Source organism: Calonectris borealis, chromosome 7 (genome assembly GCF_964195595.1).
Source record: "Calonectris borealis chromosome 7, bCalBor7.hap1.2, whole genome shotgun sequence".
Classification (NCBI taxonomy): Eukaryota; Metazoa; Chordata; class Aves; order Procellariiformes; family Procellariidae; genus Calonectris; species Calonectris borealis.
This window is the reverse complement of record NC_134318.1, coordinates 29,468,698-29,486,856: the sequence shown is the minus strand read 5'-3', so window position 1 is coordinate 29,486,856 and position 18,159 is coordinate 29,468,698. Positions and strand designations below refer to the sequence as shown.

Sequence of the window (18,159 nt, the reverse complement as noted above, 5' to 3'; positions counted from 1 at the left end):
AGTCCTATATATCTTTGCTAGAGCAGCATCCCACTTTTTAATCATCATAGAGAAAAAAATGAATAGAATATATAGAATCCTGAGAGGATAGGATGAGCGCTTCTGCTTGTTGCATTTCTCATTTAAATAGCCGAGAGTTTATTCTAAAATCAATGTTCACAACATCACATATAGTCAAGAAGCTGGCAAGCAAACAAAGGACTATCCACCAAGAAAGGAGGTGAGCAGTGGTTCTCATGAATCGCTGCTTCCCACAGCAAACAGTATTTCACTTGTTCCGTTACTGTGATACTACTTTTTGTGACATCGGCCCAAGAAGTCAATTACAATCAACTGAGAAGGTAAATATAACAGAGTCATGTATGAAATGCCGTGTTGGCTTAATACACACATAATGAGTCTCTTCTGGCATTTACTGAGGTGATAAAATACTGGTCTTGAAATAATTTAAACGCCTCCATCCTGTCATAGAAAAAACCCCTCTTTTACACTAGGTGAATGGTGAAAATCACTAAAGATAAATACCTGAGATGAGACTATCTGCTTGGGCTGACGGCAGAAACTACAGAAGAAAAGTCTCTGTCTCTGCATGAAAGATGCGGGGTAAGACAGGTGAGTTCTGAACCAGCCTTCGTGTACGCTTACCCGCGCTGAAGTTCATTGTAACTCATTTCGAGACCCAGTGTTGTTGCTCAGAGTTTCAAGTAAACATATCATTTCCGTGTCTTTGTCAGTCATCAATTATTCAAAGTGCTTTTAGAACATGTAGCAAACGGAAAACAACAGGGAACGTGTTGTTTAATACCAGAATGCCTGTTAGGTGCATTCTTTGTACCGACGCGTCTGTTCTGGCTGCCGTGCCTCAAAAAGCACAGAGAAACGAGGCAATACTCAGCGAGCACAGGTGCAGTTTGTAGAGATGATCCCATGACACGATGGGAGAGCAGAACGCTTTCATCAGTGATGGATTCCCTCTACAGAACGTGATGTGATCGTTTTCTCTCTTTTCCTGGTAGAAAAATTAGGGGGAAACATCTATTAAACTGGGAAGCAGTCAACTGAAACCCGGTGCTTGTGGTGGCAGCGCACAGTTAACCCCCGGAACGCGACACCCACCGCCCCACTCGGGTTTCACGCCGAAAAGGCAGTGTCCGGGCCGTGGGTATTTTTGCGGCGTTTCGTTTGTTCCGCACTACATCTCCCGGCATGCCGCGCTCCCGGCGCGCCTTCCCGTCAGGCGCCGCGCGGAGCCCAGACTACAGTTCCCAGCAGGCGCCGCCGCCGGAGGAATACATCACCCAGGCGGCTCCGCGCCGCCGTTCCGCGCATGCGCCGCCGAGGGCTGGGCTGTTGCTCCCTGACGGGTGGCTGCGGCGGGTCCTCGCCATGGAGTCCTACGACGTGATAGCGAACCAGCCCGTCGTGATAGACAACGTGAGTGCGGGCGGCCGCGCGTGCCGGGAGCAGGGAGGGCGGGAAGGGCCCGCGGGCCGCAATCCCTTTGTCATCGGGGACGGCCGCGCCCCGCCCGCCGCCCCCCCCCCCGCCGGCCTGGCCGCCGCCTCGGGCCCTCGTACAGCGCCGTACGCTGCGTCCTCGCAGGCCGCCGCCGGGGTGGGGCCGCCGCTGTTCGGCGCACTGCGATTGGCTGAGGTGCCTGCCTGTCACCCGCCGGAGGGCCGCAGCCCCTCGCTAGTGGGGAGCGGCCCTCGCCGCCGCCGAGGTGCCTGCTGGCTGGGAGGGGCGGGACGACCCCATTGGCTGGGGCAGCTGTCAGTCAGCGGGGGCCGCCCGCCGTTACCTGCCGAAGCGGGGCTCCTCCCGCCCCGCTCTCGCGGAGAGCACCTGTGCTCATTGGCCGCTAGAGCTGTCCGTCAGGAGGGGCTGCATCCCCCCGGCTCTGCGGCCCCGCCTTGTCCCTCTTTGTGCCTGGGGGACAATGGGGCCTGGTGGGCCCGGCCTTAGCCGGACTCCCAGCGTGCTCTGGGGGCAGGCCTTGGCCGGACTCCCAGCGTGCTCTGCGGGTGTCTGCTCTTCTCTGTCGGACCACGATACCCGCAGCCAACCCCGCGCCACAGGCCAGCTCCCTGACAGGCCCAGCGAAAGGGGGACGGCCACCCCCAGTGCCGGCCACCTCCTCCTGGCACATCCAGCCTAGTGGTCACAGCAAGGGAGTCCTGGCACCCAAGGCGCCCGTTCCTATGCCGAAGCGCACAGGAGGCAGAGCTCCTGGAGGAACTGCTCCCAGCATGGGTTGCATCAGCTTTAATTTGACAGTGGGGTGTGGTGTCACAGATGGCTGCTCCTAGCTGATAATGCTGCTCATTAGCTCAAAGCAGACCTTCAACCTGTGTGGGTAATAGCTGAGTTTGAGAGGAATGAGAGTGATTGTGTGATTGGTGAGATACTTCTGGGTCCAGTTCTGATTAGCCCCATCCATGCTGGCCTCCCAAGAGAAAGGACTATCCAGGAAGGGGTGGGAGGGCATATCTTGGAGGGAGCCTCCTTCAGTGTAGTGAGTCACAAATTCATGCTCCTCCCTTCTGACCTCTACTGCCAGTGATTCAGATTTTGTTGTTTCAGAGAGTCAGTGTTGTGCTCTCTTCTTTCTCCATCATCTTAATTTCTGCTGAATCTTTTTGCCATATGACATGTGGCCTTGCTAGCCTAGCACTTCTCAACCTATTGCTTTTTTTTTTCCCCATAAGCTGAATGATTGTAGGTCTTCTCAGATCAAGCTAATTATTCTTCTGACCCCTTCTTTATTATTGATCCCAATTTCCTCTCTACAACTTAAGCTTTCTGATACAGTTTTGGTTTTGTTCCTTCCCCTGGAATCGCAGCAGAGAGATTTAGGTTAGATATTGAAGGAAAATATCTAATGGAAAAGAAGATTAAGCAGTAGAATTGACTATGTGGAGAAAAACATGTTATCTTCTTTACTGGAGACATTAAAGAATAAGTTAGGTTGATTGTTCTTAGAAATGACTGTAGTAACACTGACCCTGCTGTGGTGCCGGGGGATTAGCTAACCATCAAAGTTACTGCCAGGCACTCTGGTACTGTGAGGATGAGTTTGTTGTGCTATAATCATGTAACAGCATCCTATATCTAATTTCAGCCTGTCCTTTTGTTATTTAGTGCAATGATTGCCACCCCTGCTTCAGACTGAAAAAGGGTTCATGTGCCAGCAACTGACTGTTGTTTCTTTTCTCATTTTATCAACCGGTCTTATAAAACCTAACTCTTCTTTTTGCCTCTCTGATTACTGAGTTCCCTCTCTGTACAAGAAGTAGAATGAAGCAGTTGTTAACGCTGGCAGGCTGTCAGCCGAGGAGCCTTGTGGTGACACTGCATTTTTGGTACTCTTCTGAGTTCAGGCAGGGTGGGAAGTGGAGCTGCACAGAGCAGGTACTGCTGTTCCTGCTGCCTCGTTACCGCTTCTCCCCAGAGAGCTGCAGGCAGCTTTTCAAGGCTGAATGTTATCCTGTCTCGTGTATGTGTGTGTATGGGAGGGGGAAATGAGGTAGTGAGCTGGTGAACAAGCCAGACCCTCCCCGGTCCCAGCTCTGCTCTAGTATCTCGACGTGTTCCAAAAGGACATTAAGGTATGTAGCTAAAAACTCAACAAGGAGCTTTTTTTTCTCTTACCAAACAGTATGCTCAGCTTCATGTTTTCAACAGGGAGAGTTCTGTAATATACAGTGAGAGGTTGGAGCTGTACCTCAGCATAACCTTAATACTCTTCATTGTCTAATAAGTGATTTTTAAGCCTTCTGAATCGGCCAGGGTTATTTCAAAATTTAAACCTTTTCCTCTCATTGTATAGGAATCTCAAAGTAGTCTATAATAAATAGATTTACTCAGTGCATACATCTTCAAAGAAGTAAGACGTTTTCAAGAAAAGTTGAATAGGTCAGAAAGTGCTGTCAGGTCTTTGTAGTGCGGAGATAGCAAACAGCTGTGCTCAGTTTATTCCCAGGCACTTGGAAGCACAACTGTGTTGAAGTCCCATCCTACCGGCACATTCAAAACAGTCATTTGTCTTTAACTCCAGCTAGGAGTTCTGAACTACCGACACATTCGACTAACTCTGAATTTCAATTTGTAAATCTTAAAATGTATAACTTGCTGGGAATCTCACCAGGATATGCTGGGTAATTTTTGGCCTGGCATAAGGAAGTTTCGATCTCTGCGTTCAAATAGGAGCATCATTGTCCTCCTGAAACCGCTTCCCAGCAGCAGACTGTACTGGCAGCAAGATCAGTCATTATCTTGAATAAAATATTCAATAAGCACAATATTCTGATGTGGTTATGTTACTGCGTTTGATTCAACTTTTTTGCTACGAGGCTTGACAAAGGATGGTATTATTTCCCAGGTATCGAGTTGTTTATAAGGTATGGTAAGGAAGAATAAAACAGTATTTTTGTTTTATTCCCTCCTTGACTTTGAAGTGAATAGCCCGAAGAGAGTCTGTCTAAAGGGAAGTCTTTTTAACACTTCACAGGCCACTTTGTCACACCGGTACCTGTTAGTGCAGGCCTTGGGAGTCCCTCTTGCCCAGAGGGAGTAGTACTGCCCAGGTGCCAGCTTGAGTGTGCTCCTTGAGCCAGCCTGGCTGCAGGCGTTTGTCAGGAACAAGGATTGGAGCTATCTAGCTTTTATAACTAGCTAGGTCTGGTTTGCAGAGCGTTCCTGATACTCATCTCTTACAGATGCATCCTGGCAAATCTGACTCTGGTGGTTTTAAGGCAGGAGTGCCCTGGTCCTGGTGGCAAAGCCCGGCACCTCGGCTGAAACTGCTGATTAAAGTAGCTTGGGAATAAGGCGCTGGACTGGGGAGGCTGGGGCTGCCCCGCATTCCTTTCTGCTGAGCCTGCTCTGGCTGGTAACCTCTGGCACTGGAACGGGGCAGGCAGCTGGGATGGCAGCATCAGAAGCTGCTGCAGCCAGAGCTTGTCTAGCAGAGCCCTGAGCAACTCATTTGGCCTCAGCCTCCAGGTAAAAGCAGTAATCGGAGGTGGTGGGAAGGGGAAAGCAGTGGAGGAGCTGCATCGCTACTAATTTTAAAATGCTCTGGGGCAGCCCAGATGTCTTTTTGACCTCGTAAACAGAGCAGTCCTGCTGCAGAGCCCTTGAGAGTGAACAGGCGCTTCATAGGTCACTGGTTTCAACTCAAACTCACATACTTTGCTCCCAGTACGGGATAAAATGGAACTGCTCCTCTTTCTGCAGAAGAGCTTGCTCCCGTGGTAGTCTGGGATTATCAGTGAAACCGCTTATCCGAGGAGATCCTATGAAAATCTGCTCCTTAGCAAAACTTGGGTGTTCCTGCAAGCTGCTCATTGTTTCAAGATGTCATTCCCTTGTGCGGGGAGAGGAAATGGAGGAGGGGAAGGAGTCAGCACAGATCCAAGTTGATGGTGGGGTTCCCAGGATGCCTCCGGATGATGTCGACGGGGACGGGAGCTGTGGGGCCAGATGCCCGCACTGACTCCCTGCCAGGGCCTCCCTGCGGCTGGCTTTACCCACTCTGTGTTTGCTGCTTGTGCTGCTTTGAATGTCGCAGAAGGCTTTTTGGATTTGCGCCTTTCTGACTGACATACCTAATTTCTTCTTCCTTGTCCCTTTTAAACAAGCCCTATCCTGTCAGCCACTCTTCCTGCCTCCAGCCCTTCCCCTTGCAGTCTGACTGGTACCTTTGTTCTTTCCAGACTCCAGTCTGGTGTAGTTTCCAGTGTCTTTTCTAACCAGATTTCTGTGACCTGCCTCTTTAGCATTAGCTAGTTTATCCACCATCTGATCTTCTTTTCCGTAGTCTCCACTCCAACCTGTTTCACACGGTCCTTGCCTACTCCCTTCTCTGACTTTATCCACCCTTCCTCCATCCTCTCTAAATCTGCTGCTTCTGAGAGGCCTACAGCTCATGTATTTATATGTTCCTCCCACAGGGCTCGGGCGTGATTAAAGCAGGTTTTGCAGGCGATCAAATACCGAAATACTGCTTTCCAAATTAGTAAGTATTCTGCTGGTCTTGGTAAGTTCTGAGTACCATTTACCAATTCTTTGATACATAGAGGGGAAGAATGGTCCAATTTTGTAACTGGAGAAATGAATTATTCTTTTTCTGCCTGTTGCACAGAAGCATCAGGCAGAGGAGATCTCTGCTATTAAGTACTTCGAGATTTTCTTGGGGTGGAGGGGGAACCAAACCATAGAAGATGACCTTATCACAGGCTCAACACCCAACCAAAGCTGTAGGATCCTTTAGTCTTGAGACATTAGGACACCAGGAAAAAGACAAAGTTGGGACAAGAGGTGCGAAGACCTTTATATTTCTTTGGTGTGTCGTCTGATATTTTGATTCCTGCCAAACTTCCTTGGAAGTTTTCTGAGAGTTTTACTGGAAGGAGGACTGCTGGATCAGGAACTCTGAATAGTCACTGGCTTTTATTTTCCATAGGGTGGGTTTTTAATGAGTGTATCTTTGCTCTGAGCAATGTGTTCTGTATGGTGAGGTGGGGTATGGGGCTATAAATGCCTAATCTGAGAAGCCTACCTGAGGTCAGGCAACAGCATGTGAGTCTATCAGCTCAGACCGTTGCTCAGTCTAGCCATGTTCACCCCAGGCATTGTTCGAACAAGTAGGTCCTGAATCATCAGGGAAAGCGTGGCCAGACTCAGCTGGCTCATGTCCTGCCAATTCAGAAGTGTCTACAATCTGTTCCCTTCACCTCTAATTTTGAGATTAGCTCAGACAAAGCAAACCTGGGTCTGCCTGCACCCGGTAGTGCCCTAGACTCGCCCATTGCTTTAGAAAGTACTGGTTAGGAGAGAGAGGAACACGAAGTAGTTAATCCTTGGGTGCATCTGAGCTCTCTCTCGCGAAGCATTTATACTCTTGCCTCTGTTCTAGTGTGGGCAGACCAAAGCACGTTCGTGTTATGGCTGGTGCTTTAGAAGGGGACATTTTCATTGGTCCAAAGGCAGAGGTAAGAAAACCTGTAAGAAAACACTTCTCCATATATCTTGGTATGCTGCTGTGAGGAGGGGCTGTAGCAGTTGTGCTTAAAAGGGCTGTGGTTCCTTGGTATCGGTGTATAGATCTGAAGAGCAGAATAGATTGTCACTTTTAAGTGTGTCCAAGGTGGAGTGGGAAGCTTCATTAAATTCTTGTGCCAACCTGCTGACCAGAGACCTTTTTCCCAAGTCCTTCTATATATCTCCTTTTTTTCTAGGCTACTTTTAGGTCTGTATGGTTACATCCCCATCTTTTTGACTGGGAACTTTAGAAATGGACCCTACTTGGTTGCCTTTTATCTCCCTGATGTGGGCAAGAAGCTTGCTTTCCACAGTCCTGCTTTTGTCAGCATGTAGTCGTATGGTCTCACATTTCTCGTGAGCCCTCCAAACTACATTCCCCCATACCACCCTGTTATGTTTTATATCATGACTGAGCTGGGAGAACAAAGACACCATTTGATAGGCGTCTGTGTGTTGGCTTGAAAACTGTTAGGATGGAATGTGCTCTGCAAACGCCAGACTTTCCTACTTGATATAAAAAGGCCTTGTTTAATCTCGTGAATACTTCTCTGGGAGAGATGTTTGTGATTAATGTTCAGTTTTTGCACTGTAGGCTAGAGATAAGTTGTTTTTTAGTGGAATCAAAAATAAGCGAGTCTGACAGATCAAATCATAGTCATAGTGCTCAGAAATGTGATTGTTTGAGTCTGATAGATATGCTCTACTGTCGTTTCTGTTTGCTCAGGAGCACAGAGGTCTACTCTCGATCCGATACCCGATGGAGCATGGCATAGTGAAGGACTGGAACGACATGGAGCGCATTTGGCAGTATGTGTATTCAAAAGACCAGCTTCAGACATTCTCAGAGGAGGTGAGATACCCCATAATGTAATGGTACAGGTGTCATTCAGTGTGTGTATAACACCAGGAGCCTTGGAACTCCAGGAAAGATATGGGACTTTTCCTTTGCTCTTCTTTCTAAATGTGTCCGTTGTTACATTGGGCTCTTTCACCTCTAGGGAGATACTGCACAAGAAGAGTCCAAGCAGAATTCCTCCCCAGATCTAATGTTCTGGCCTGACTGAAAATCTGACTTTCAACATTTGTTAATCACGCTCTCTCTAATGATTCTGCTCTAGGCCAAGTGCTTCTAACTTTTCCTGTTCTGCCTGTGCATCAGGCATATCCGCTCAGCAGTGACGTGTTTTGAAGTGAGGAAGGAGAAAACCACAATCCTGTGGTCTGGAAGGAGCTGACCAAAAAATTATCAAATGACTGAGAGCAATAGGTTGTATAGGTGGAGTAGGAATACTTCTGCCTGCTCATGCTAAGACCATATGCCTTCACCCTTTCTTAGGGTCTGTGTATTTTGGCTAATCTGGCTGACTTTTGGCACTCAGAGTCATCTTATTCATCCTTCACAGGACAGGGTCACTCACAGAGTAGATTTTCTAACACTTCTTGATAACTAGACCAGAGCCCTGCTGGTCCTCCAACTTAATAGCAGTTATTCACAGCCTAACACAGCTCAGTACCTGAAATTATTCCCTTCTACCTGTTGTCTTGCACCAGTGGTTCCTAAAGTGAATAAATATGCAGAACAGAAATTTTCAGAAAGACACATCTAGCTGCCTCCTGGTTATTGCAGCATGGCTCCTTCCTTTCTTTACCAGCATCCTGTGCTGCTGACGGAAGCACCCCTAAACCCACGCAAGAACAGAGAGCGTGCTGCTGAGGTGTTTTTTGAGACCTTCAATGTGCCAGCACTATTCATCTCCATGCAAGCTGTGCTTAGCCTGTAAGTGTGTTTCATCTTTGATTTGTGCTTGTGAAATGTTGCTGTGAAATCCATTTTTTCACAAACCAGAAAAAACCCGCAGAAGACCACACTGATGTCTGACTTATCCCCTTTTCAAGCGAGAACTGAAATTCAATTTTAATTTCTGTAATAAAGAGTTTACAGGAATTTGCTGAACTATGATGAGAACTAGGTTTTTGGGTTTTTCTAGCCTCTGTTCATGTGAAATCTCTGCTCCCTGGGTTAAGCCTGGATGTGCTGCATGCTTGGGGTCACTTTGAATTGCTTGTTCTGACTTGATTGTTTGCCCCTTTGCTAGCTACGCTACTGGGAGGACTACAGGAGTAGTGCTGGACTCCGGGGATGGCGTTACCCATGCGGTTCCCATCTATGAAGGCTTTGCCATGCCTCACTCCATCATGCGGATTGACATTGCTGGCCGTGATGTCTCACGCTTCCTGCGTCTCTACCTTCGGAAGGAAGGCTATGACTTCCACACAACCTCTGAGTTTGAGATTGTCAAGACCATCAAGGAGGTGACGTACTGTCTGTTTCTGTGTTTATCCAAGAAGGGATTTCTGCCCAAGGGAAGTTGTGACTCGTGAAATCTAGTGGGAAGTGCCAGCCTACCTAGCTCTGCACCTCATTCCTTTATCTACCTGAGGGGACACTAGGGCCACTGAGAAGAATAAAGGACTGGAGCATCTCTCATGAGGAAAGGCTGAGAGAGCTGGGACTATTGAGCTGTGAGAAGAGAAGGTTGGGGAGGATCTCCTGAATGTATATAAATGTCTGAAGGGAGGGTGCAAAGAAAACAGAGCCAGGCTCATTTCAGTGACGTCCAGTGACAGGACAGGATGCACAAACTGAAGCACAGGAGATTCTGTCTGAACATAAAACTTTTTTACTGTGAGGGTGACCAAGCACTAGCCCAGGTTGTCCAGGGAGTTGTGGAGTCCCCATCCTTGGTGATATTCAAAAGCCATCTGGACATGATCCTGGGCAACCTGCTCTAGGTGACCCTGCTTGAACAAGGGGGGTGGACAAGATGACCTCCAGAGGTCCCTTGCAACCTCAGCCGTCTTGTATTCTGTGAGACTTACAGTCAAGGTCGCATCTAATCCCTGTTGAGGGGCTGTTGACATGGAGGTGAAGGCAGGCTGGTGGTTCAGAAGCTGCTTTGCATTTATCTGTGCGGCAGTTTCTCAGGGTCTGATGATATCTTTCACTAGTGTTTGTTTACCCTTCAGGCAACGCTCTGTAAAATCCATGGCAGGTAGGGATCACAAGTGGGATATTGCAAGTTGCTTTCCCACCCCCCACCCCCTGTGAAAGAATTCACTCACAGCATTCACGTTTACAAAAGCTTCCCCTCTTTATAGGGTCTGCAGCGTTTAGTGACCTTAGAGCTATGCAGCAGTTTGGAAAGGCATGATTACGATCTCTGCCAAAGCAGTTACCTTGGCTTCTGTTGTGTGCCAAGAGAGGAGGACAGAGGTGGGATGGTGCATAGTAGCTCGGAGCTGGAGACTGCTCGCAGCAGCTTTGCAGCGTTGCCGTGCTCACACAGACGGGTTGCTCTGATTTCAGCGAGGCTGTGTGTGACTCGGGGCTGCCGGCGCATCCGTGCCTTCAGTCCGTGCGGTCAGTCCTCAGATCAGTACTGGCTGTGACTGCTGTGTGCTGATGCCTGGCAGTTGCTGCCATGCTGCGGGCCCCCATCACAAGCTATGGCTGCTGCAGATAACTCTGGGCTGAGTCAGCAGCCTATGCCAGGGTGTGAGAGCGTTAATGAGCTATTCTTGAGCCTGTGACCTGCCGGCAAAGGACCATAATGGAAATAGTTCGCTTCTTCTACATGGCCATAGCTCAGTGTGGCTGTGCTGAGGGAGCAGTGCTTGTGCTTCATCTCACGGTACAGCTGAATGGCTTCTGCCTGTTGCCCAGAGCATGAGAACTTCATAGGGTTGTGGGTTTTAAGCCGGTAGCTGCGCTCTCTGTTCTACAAGTGCTGATTGCTGAATGGGAGAAAAAAAGCTGACGTGTGCAGATACTGCAGCATCTGTGGACCAGAAGATCGAGTGATCAGAGGCTTGCTGGAGAACTCTTTGCTTCAGAAGAAGCCTGTTGTATACCAAGCGGCAGTTGCAGTGCAACTGCAGTGGCCTGACGGGACAAAGCAAGAGACTTGTCCTCTTTTAAACGGCCAAGGCTCCCTTTGCATCTTGGGTGATGAAACTATTAAAAGACATTGTGCTGACAGTTAAACGCAATGTCTTGCACCAGTGCAACCTTTTCTCTGGACTATACACTTAGGGAAACAAAAAGCAGGGGAAAGTGAGCCAAGTCCTGCTTTGCATACTGACTACCCTCACCAGCGAGACTGTTGAAGAAGGGAGAAAACAACCTAATGTTTGCTCTCCAACCTACACCTTTTGCTTTACTTTAAGATTAATTTTAGCTAGGGAAAGTGTTGCAGATTTCTAGGATATTTGTGCCTGGAACTTGCAGTGAGATTTCTGTTGATGCTGGTGCCATTTGTGACTTGATTTGCAAATCTGAGGGGTTGAGCATGGCTTCTTGTGTTTGCAGCTTTCTTGCCTTAGGAGAAGTTTGGATATGCAGCATGAATGCACCATGGCAAGCACAAAGCTGAGATCCTGGACATGGGAGTTTCTCAGTCCCAAAAGCTGCTTGTGATCTGTTGGAGTCTGTCTGACTCGAGTGGTGTTGTTTTTTTTTTTTTTTAAGGGGAAAAATATTAGGAAAGAAATTTGGGGATGTTGAAAAGTCTAGGGGAGAAATTACCTTAAAAGGGGAACCCTTAATACCTACTTCAGTGCAAACATTGTTCTCTGTTTCTTGGTTTACTGTGAGGGCGGTCAAACAGTGGAACTGGTTGCCCAAAGAGGTTTGTAGATTCTCCATCTGTGGAGGTACTCCAGACATGACTGGACATGGTTTTGGGCAGCCTGCTCTGACTGACCCTGCCTGAGCAGGGAGGTTGGACTAGATGATCTCAAGAGGCCCCTTCCAACCTAAGCATTTCAGTGATTCTGTTCAGAACTTTTTTTTTTTAATCCCCAGATGGTAACAATTTGCAATAGCAAAGCTTACTGAGGAATAAAAAATATGGGGTGCTGGAGAAGTTTGAAAGGTCAAATTATTTTGCTTCCTGTAACTTAAAATGTAGGTAGGCAATGGGAAGCGAGCAGCTTAGATCATGTTAAGAATTTTTTGTTGTTAGTTATTAGTTACCCTTTACCCTGCTGAAATGTAATAATGGACTTTGTTCACGCTCCTAATCTGTTGCGAAGTTGCCTAAGCCCACCTTTATACAAGGTTAATGTCACTAAAGGTGTTTCAGGTGCGTTTTACTTTGCCCCACAGTAGGTTGGAAGCGCTCACAGGATAGTTGCCCCATCTGCGCTAGAGGGAGGTAACTTCTAAGCAATAAGAGAGCGCTGGAAGAAAGAGGTGAGCAGCAGCTATAGGGCATGTGAGTATCCTTGATGTCTCTGATCATCATATGGAGCTGTAGCATGAGTAGGTATTTTATCTGATGTGAACCCAAAAGGTCTTTTCCCCAGCACAAAATATTGTTGAAATTGGTCTCCCCAAGGGATATGCGGATTTTGATTGTTAGTGAGAAAAGTATTTTATCAGAGGCATTTGGGTCTACCCTTCTCATCTCCCTCTCCCTGACTCTGTTTCCTCTCCAGCGTGCCTGCTACCTGTCAATAAACCCCCAGAAGGACGAGACTCTGGAGACTGAGAAGGCTCAGTACTACCTGCCAGACGGAAGCACTATTGAGGTTTGTAAAGACCACGCTCGGAGGATTCCTGATGGGAAGCACAGGGTTTCCAGAATAGCCTTCTGCTAGTGAAGGGAAATTTAATGTGGTGTTAGGTGGGAGGGGATAATTTTAAAAGACCAGAACTCATCCCAGGCTATTGACTGGACACTAGAATTTTTAGAGGAAGAAAACATTATTAGAAACCACACAACTTCTACTGGAAGTCCCTGGGTAAGGATGCAGCATGACCATGGGGACTCCGATCTAGCAAATCTTTGTGCAGATCCGGTATGGAGTGTGGGTAGTTATCAGCACACTAAATTCAGCAGTGGTTTTGTATGTGGCTTTTGTCCTTCCTAGAGGTGCAGAAACAATGGCTTTGAAGAGTGTGTTAGGAATACTCCTCAAAAGACTGAGCCCTCTATAGGGTGGTTGAAGGAGAGGAAATACAGGTCTTACCTCCAGCACCAGGGGTGGATCTGCTCCCTTTTCTGCCAGTGACTTGCTGTATGGGGCTGAGCAAAGTTTCTTCATCTCTTTCGTCTGCAAGATAGAAATAGTGCCTTTTCTAGGAGCCCTAGGGCAAACTGGCGTTCACTTGGGAGCTAGCGATGCAGCATGAATGTCCTGAAAACTTTGTTACTCTGAAGTTTCACCTAAGAAAGGCAGGCCCAAACTGTAGACAGTGAACAGAGCCACACTGCTCTCTCTTCCCCTCTGTGCTAACTTCTCCCCTTGCAGATCGGCCCTGCCCGTTTTAGAGCCCCAGAGCTCCTGTTCCGGCCAGACCTGATAGGGGAGGAATGTGAAGGACTCCATGAGGTGCTCGTTTTTGCCATTCAAAAATCAGACATGGACCTGAGGCGAACACTGTTCTCCAACATCGTGCTGTCTGGAGGCTCCACGCTTTTCAAAGGTTCCTGCCTCTCCTCTTTCAGTGGGCTGTGACATACCTGATCTCTTGCTTCCTTCTCATGTGAAACTGGGAAGATAACCTAGATCACCCAACTTGTCCTGTGGGGTGAGGGCTGTGGGAACTCCGCTCTCTCAGCGGGGGTTACTGTCTAATTTTCTGAGTCCTAGTCATACCCTTCTGGATATGCAAGACACCTCTGCCCTTGTACATCACTTCCTGGCCTTGAACGGCTTTTACTGTTTTCCTCCTATCACTCTGCCTGTGTCAGGACTGGATAGCTGTGTTCATTCCTGCTGCTGTAGTTCAGGATATTTGAGACTAGGTACCTAAAAGACTCTTGCATCTCCCAAGGTTCCTTTAGGTCTCTGGTGTGTGAGAGAATCCAACGGTCCTGGTGCTGCATGAAGTGTCAGCTACATGTGTGCAGAAAGCTTTCTACCCATCCCCTCAGGGCTCAGCTGGTCCCCATTGACTTGAAGATACCCTCTGCCAGAACCCGTCAGCCTGTTATCCACAGGTGGACATCTCCAGATAGGTCCTGGTCTTCCCGTTCAAACCCTGCTCCCCTGTGCAAATCGGCTGGACACAGGAGGAATGCCCAGGGAAGGAGGAGGTCCTACTAAAAATCTTGTTTGCTTGTCTCAAGTTGCTGCTGAGGGATAGAGCCCATTGCGCCAGTGTTTGAGGTCTGTCTGGGACAGAATCCCATTATCTCACTGGCTGTATTCTGTGCCTCTCCAAACTGGTCTCTGTGAGATCTGGAGTGGGATATTTGAACAGGACTGCATAGGACGTGTCCACATTGTTAGTAGATGGAAGTTGGCCTTTTGCTGAGGGGCTCATACTTCACATTTTCTGTCTTGTGTAGGCTTTGGTGACAGGCTGCTGAGTGAAGTGAAGAAACTAGCTCCGAAGGATGTCAAAATAAGGGTAGGAGCAATCTCTTTTGTGTTTATCACTTACTACATGTGTTGTTCTGTGGCCTTTAAAGAACCATGCTGAGAGTGCAGCTGCCCTTTGCTTCAAACCAGAAACAACTTTCCTGAGACAACCCAACAGTATTTGCTGTTGTGATGAAAACCTGTTTGGTTTCATCACTGAGAAGGTGCCTCTTCTGACAACATGATCCCTGTCCACGATCCTGGACCACAGCGGCTGTTTTGGGGGGGCGGGGGGGGCGCTGCTGGGTGTCTTTCCGGTGGGAGAGATCGTACTGGTGTTTGTCAGCTGTTAGCCGTAGTGAAATGGGGGCAGTGTGCCAGGAGGGGCAGACTGGAGCTTGGGAAGGTACTGACCGGTTCTCTCTCTCTCCCAGATATCAGCTCCTCAGGAGAGATTGTATTCCACGTGGATCGGGTATGTACTGCGCAGCGACACGTCTTGCTGTGGGATGAGGGCTGGGGAGGCGCAGCCTCTCGACACTCCCGTTGTCCCTTCTGATGCTGTGTGTCAGGAGGGTCTCATCGTTCAGCTGTGCAATGCTGGAGCAGCAATCAGGTCGTTTGGGAGGGGGCGGCTGGTGCCAGGCTCTGTAGTGCCGGCACGTTTGAGGCTAACAGGAGAGGAAGTGACTGTCCAGAGAGCGTTTCTGTTGTAGACAACGGGGAGCCTCAGGACCTTCTGGTGCTGTCACGCAATAGAAACAGCTCATCTCTGCGGACGTATGATGAGAGTGCCCCCAACATTTTCCTTTGACCCATTACGTGCCTATCTCTCCCCAGCGGCTCTATCCTGGCCTCACTGGACACCTTCAAGAAAATGTGGGTTTCGAAAAAGGAATATGAAGAAGACGGAGCTCGTGCCATCCACCGAAAAACCTTCTAGCCCTGGGACCTGTCCTCAGTCTCCTCTGAAGACTCACTTCAGTTCTAAACTCGCTTTTCTGAGTCCGAGTGTCTGAGAGCTGCCCGTGTGTGTGTGTGTGCGCCAGCATGCCCCGATGTCACTGAGCAAAGACAACAGCAGCAGGAAGGTTGTATTAGTACTACTAACTTCTTATTTTTTTATTTTATTTTTGTTGGGTTTTTTTAAATGGAAAGGAGAAAATACCAGTCTGAATTTCTCCAGAATGGCCCATTCCTTTTCATTTCAGTCCCTTGATTTCTGTATTGCAATCATATTTGTCACTGTAAAACAAACAAGGAAGCAAAAACAAAGGGAACAGCTTATAGAAACTGCCTAGCAAGCCAGAAGGGAGCCAACCACTGCAGACTGCTCACGCAGGCTTTAGTCAGCCCGACTGCAAGGCTGGATTGTCTGGAAACACATAGCTGAGGCCCCATAGCTACTTTCTTCTTCAGCAGTGTCCTCACCATCAGTAGGTTTTTGAAGTTGTTTTTAATATATTTTTTTATTAAGAGAAAGCACGTTCTCAACAGTTAAGCCCATTTGCCCCCACTGTTTTTTGGTGCGTGAGTGTGTGTATGCGTGTGTAACTACTTAGCCTGATGTGTGGGTGGGTCTGCACCACAGCTGGAGAAGTTGGTGATAGGACTTAGTTTGTATTGCATGGAGTAGAACAAAGCAAATCTAATCAGCTATCATTGTACTAGACGGTTATTCTCTCGTACCTTGTTTTAAATACCTTTTCTCCTCTGGAAGCAAGTGCCCCAGAGTGGGGGTGAAGGCACTTGTGTGTTCCCCTCAACCTGCCAAGATTTACAGTGCTGAGTTCTCATGTTCTTTCTCTGTAAGAGTCGAGGCTGTTTCCCTCCTTCCTGCCATGTCAGGGCAAAGGGAGCATGTATTTGCAGCCAGGCATAACTCTTGTGTACTTTATCCATTCTGGGGCAAAATAATAATTGGAAAGGTGCATTGTAATGTAAGAATTGTTTTATTTATTGAAATGTCTGAGGATATCTCAAATACTGACCACAGCACCTGGGAATTTTGCTTTGGGTCTTCTTTGAACACTGTCACCCAGCTGTCCATTGTTCGACGTTAACACTGTTTACAGCACACACGCTTAGCGGAATAGCCAGCCGGCCCTGCGACACCACCCAGTAACTGCTCTTTAGGGAGTCTCGCTGTTCTCTGTGAATACACTGAATGAGAGGACAATAAACTGTACCAGGACGTTGGTGTGAGCGGCAGGTTTGTGAGCAGGAAGCTGTCGCGTTGGCTGTGTTCTGCTGTACTGCGTCTGCCTTTCTGCTCACCTGGTGGCTGCTTTGCTTCTACTGGCTGCTTCTTTTTCAGCGATGGGCAGGCCTACAGACCCGCTTGCGTTGGGTTGTGCCACTGTCTCCCCTTTAGGTTTTTCTTACGTATTATTTGGTGCTTTTTTTTTTTCCCCCGATGTGGATTTTCTGCAGTACCTGGCAGTAGCAGTGGAGCTGGAGTTGCTCGGTGGCCGTTCCTCCCTGTTCCCCTCCTTTCTCTTCATTGCCACATGTCACCTTGGGGTCACCCTCAAGCACAGAGATGGGGTAAGAGCTGGAGGGCTGCTGCAGAGGCGTGGCAAAAGCTGGTGCCTTGCCCCAGCTGAGATGAATGTAAGCAGCAGCATGCAGCTTGCTGCCCCTGCGGGAACCACTGGGCACGGAGAGGCTGTAGGCAGGCAGGTGTGGCGGTCTCTTCCCAGCTGAGACCAGGTTGCGTGTTCACCTACCCCATCAGCGCAGACTGTATTTTTTAAGCAAGAACCCGTCGGGTAGAAAAGAGCTGTCAATGCTCAGCCTTCTGCTGGAGAGCCAGTTGCGTTCTTGCTGGTTTGCTGCAGCATGCAGAGGGGGAGCAGCAAACCCCTCTTGGTTCAGTTACCACATGTGCCAGGCAGTGCTGGTGATCTCCTCCTCCCCCTCCCAGCCCCTCTGCTGGCCTTGCAGAAGCAGCAGTGCTCCATTTTGTAACCTGCAGTGACCGGACAGAAAGGTGCCGTCTCCAATCTAGCATTCGTTTGATCTGCCTGACTGTTCCCTCGCACACTGTCCAAACCATGTTGCCTGGTGGTGCCCAGCATACTTAAATAAAGTCATTCATATACAACCCTCAAGCCTCCTGGCCTCATCTTCCCACATTTGCAATTTTAAGGAGGTAACGTGTTCTTCTCTTGCCTGTGCAGAATTGTTGCTGGCCCGTCTCCGCGAGGAGGTGCCATCTCTGGTCCAGGATTGCCTTCCTGATCTGGCTTTTGAGCTGAGGGTGGAGAGTCCTGGGCTGCAGCTGTGGCCTGCACGGGTGGTGTCCAAAGCTGCTCTTCTCCTCAGCAACCATTCCATACGATGTTTCCCACTGCAGACAGGTCACGGGCAGCTGAGGGGTAGAGAAGCTGTGAGCGAGAGGGCTGGTGCAGGCAGTGAGGGCAGCCCTGGCTCAGCAAAGGTGATGGGAGCGATGCCACTGTTGGGAGAGCAGCTGGTGCCAGCCCAGGCGCTTGCCGAGAACTAACAAGGCAACCTTTGCTCCCAGGGCAGGCCGGGGGCGTGGGAAGGTGGCACAGGGCCCAGGCCAGCAACTGTCCCCAGCCTCGTAGCCAGAAGCAGCTGGTGAAGGAACAGGACAGTCCAGTCCCTGGGGCCTCCCAAAGCAGCAGGGGTGTGACTCTCCACCCCCCAAAAGGCAGGTGATACACCAGCCTGCTGATCCTCCCTGTGCCCTGCAGAAACAGGCCCAGGCCCCAG

The 18,159-nt window shown here is 48.9% G+C and overlaps 1 protein-coding gene across 3 annotated transcripts; it reads left to right on the top strand.

Annotated features, from left to right (window-relative positions):
- Positions 1–1,317: 1,317 nt before the first annotated feature.
- On the top strand, positions 1,318–15,569 carry ACTR1A (actin related protein 1A). 3 transcript variants are annotated; one of them, XM_075154918.1, is made up of 11 exons: positions 1,318–1,434; positions 5,955–6,019; positions 6,920–6,995; positions 7,772–7,897; positions 8,700–8,824; positions 9,144–9,360; positions 12,547–12,639; positions 13,363–13,537; positions 14,406–14,467; positions 14,853–14,893; positions 15,259–15,569. In XM_075154918.1, the coding sequence occupies exons 1-11, from the start codon at positions 1,387–1,389 to the stop codon at positions 15,359–15,361; spliced, it is 1,131 nt and encodes a 376-aa protein (XP_075011019.1). In that variant the 5' UTR covers positions 1,318–1,386; the 3' UTR covers positions 15,362–15,569. The 3 variants fall into 3 exon arrangements, with proteins under 3 accessions (XP_075011019.1, XP_075011020.1, XP_075011021.1); XM_075154919.1 differs by lacking the exon at positions 14,853–14,893 and having other exon boundaries at positions 1,319–1,434; XM_075154920.1 differs by lacking the exon at positions 6,920–6,995 and having other exon boundaries at positions 1,332–1,434.
- The last annotated feature ends 2,590 nt before the right edge of the window (positions 15,570–18,159 follow it).

Coding starts and splice junctions, on each gene's coding strand:
- ACTR1A (XM_075154918.1), top strand. CDS start 1,387: ATGGAGTCCTACGACGTGATAGCGAACCAGCCCGTCGTGATAGACAAC. Junction 12,640..13,362: donor CAGACGGAAGCACTATTGAG/GTTTGTAAAGAC, acceptor CTCCCCTTGCAG/ATCGGCCCTGCCCGTTTTAG. Junction 14,468..14,852: donor CGAAGGATGTCAAAATAAGG/GTAGGAGCAATC, acceptor TCTCTCTCCCAG/ATATCAGCTCCTCAGGAGAG.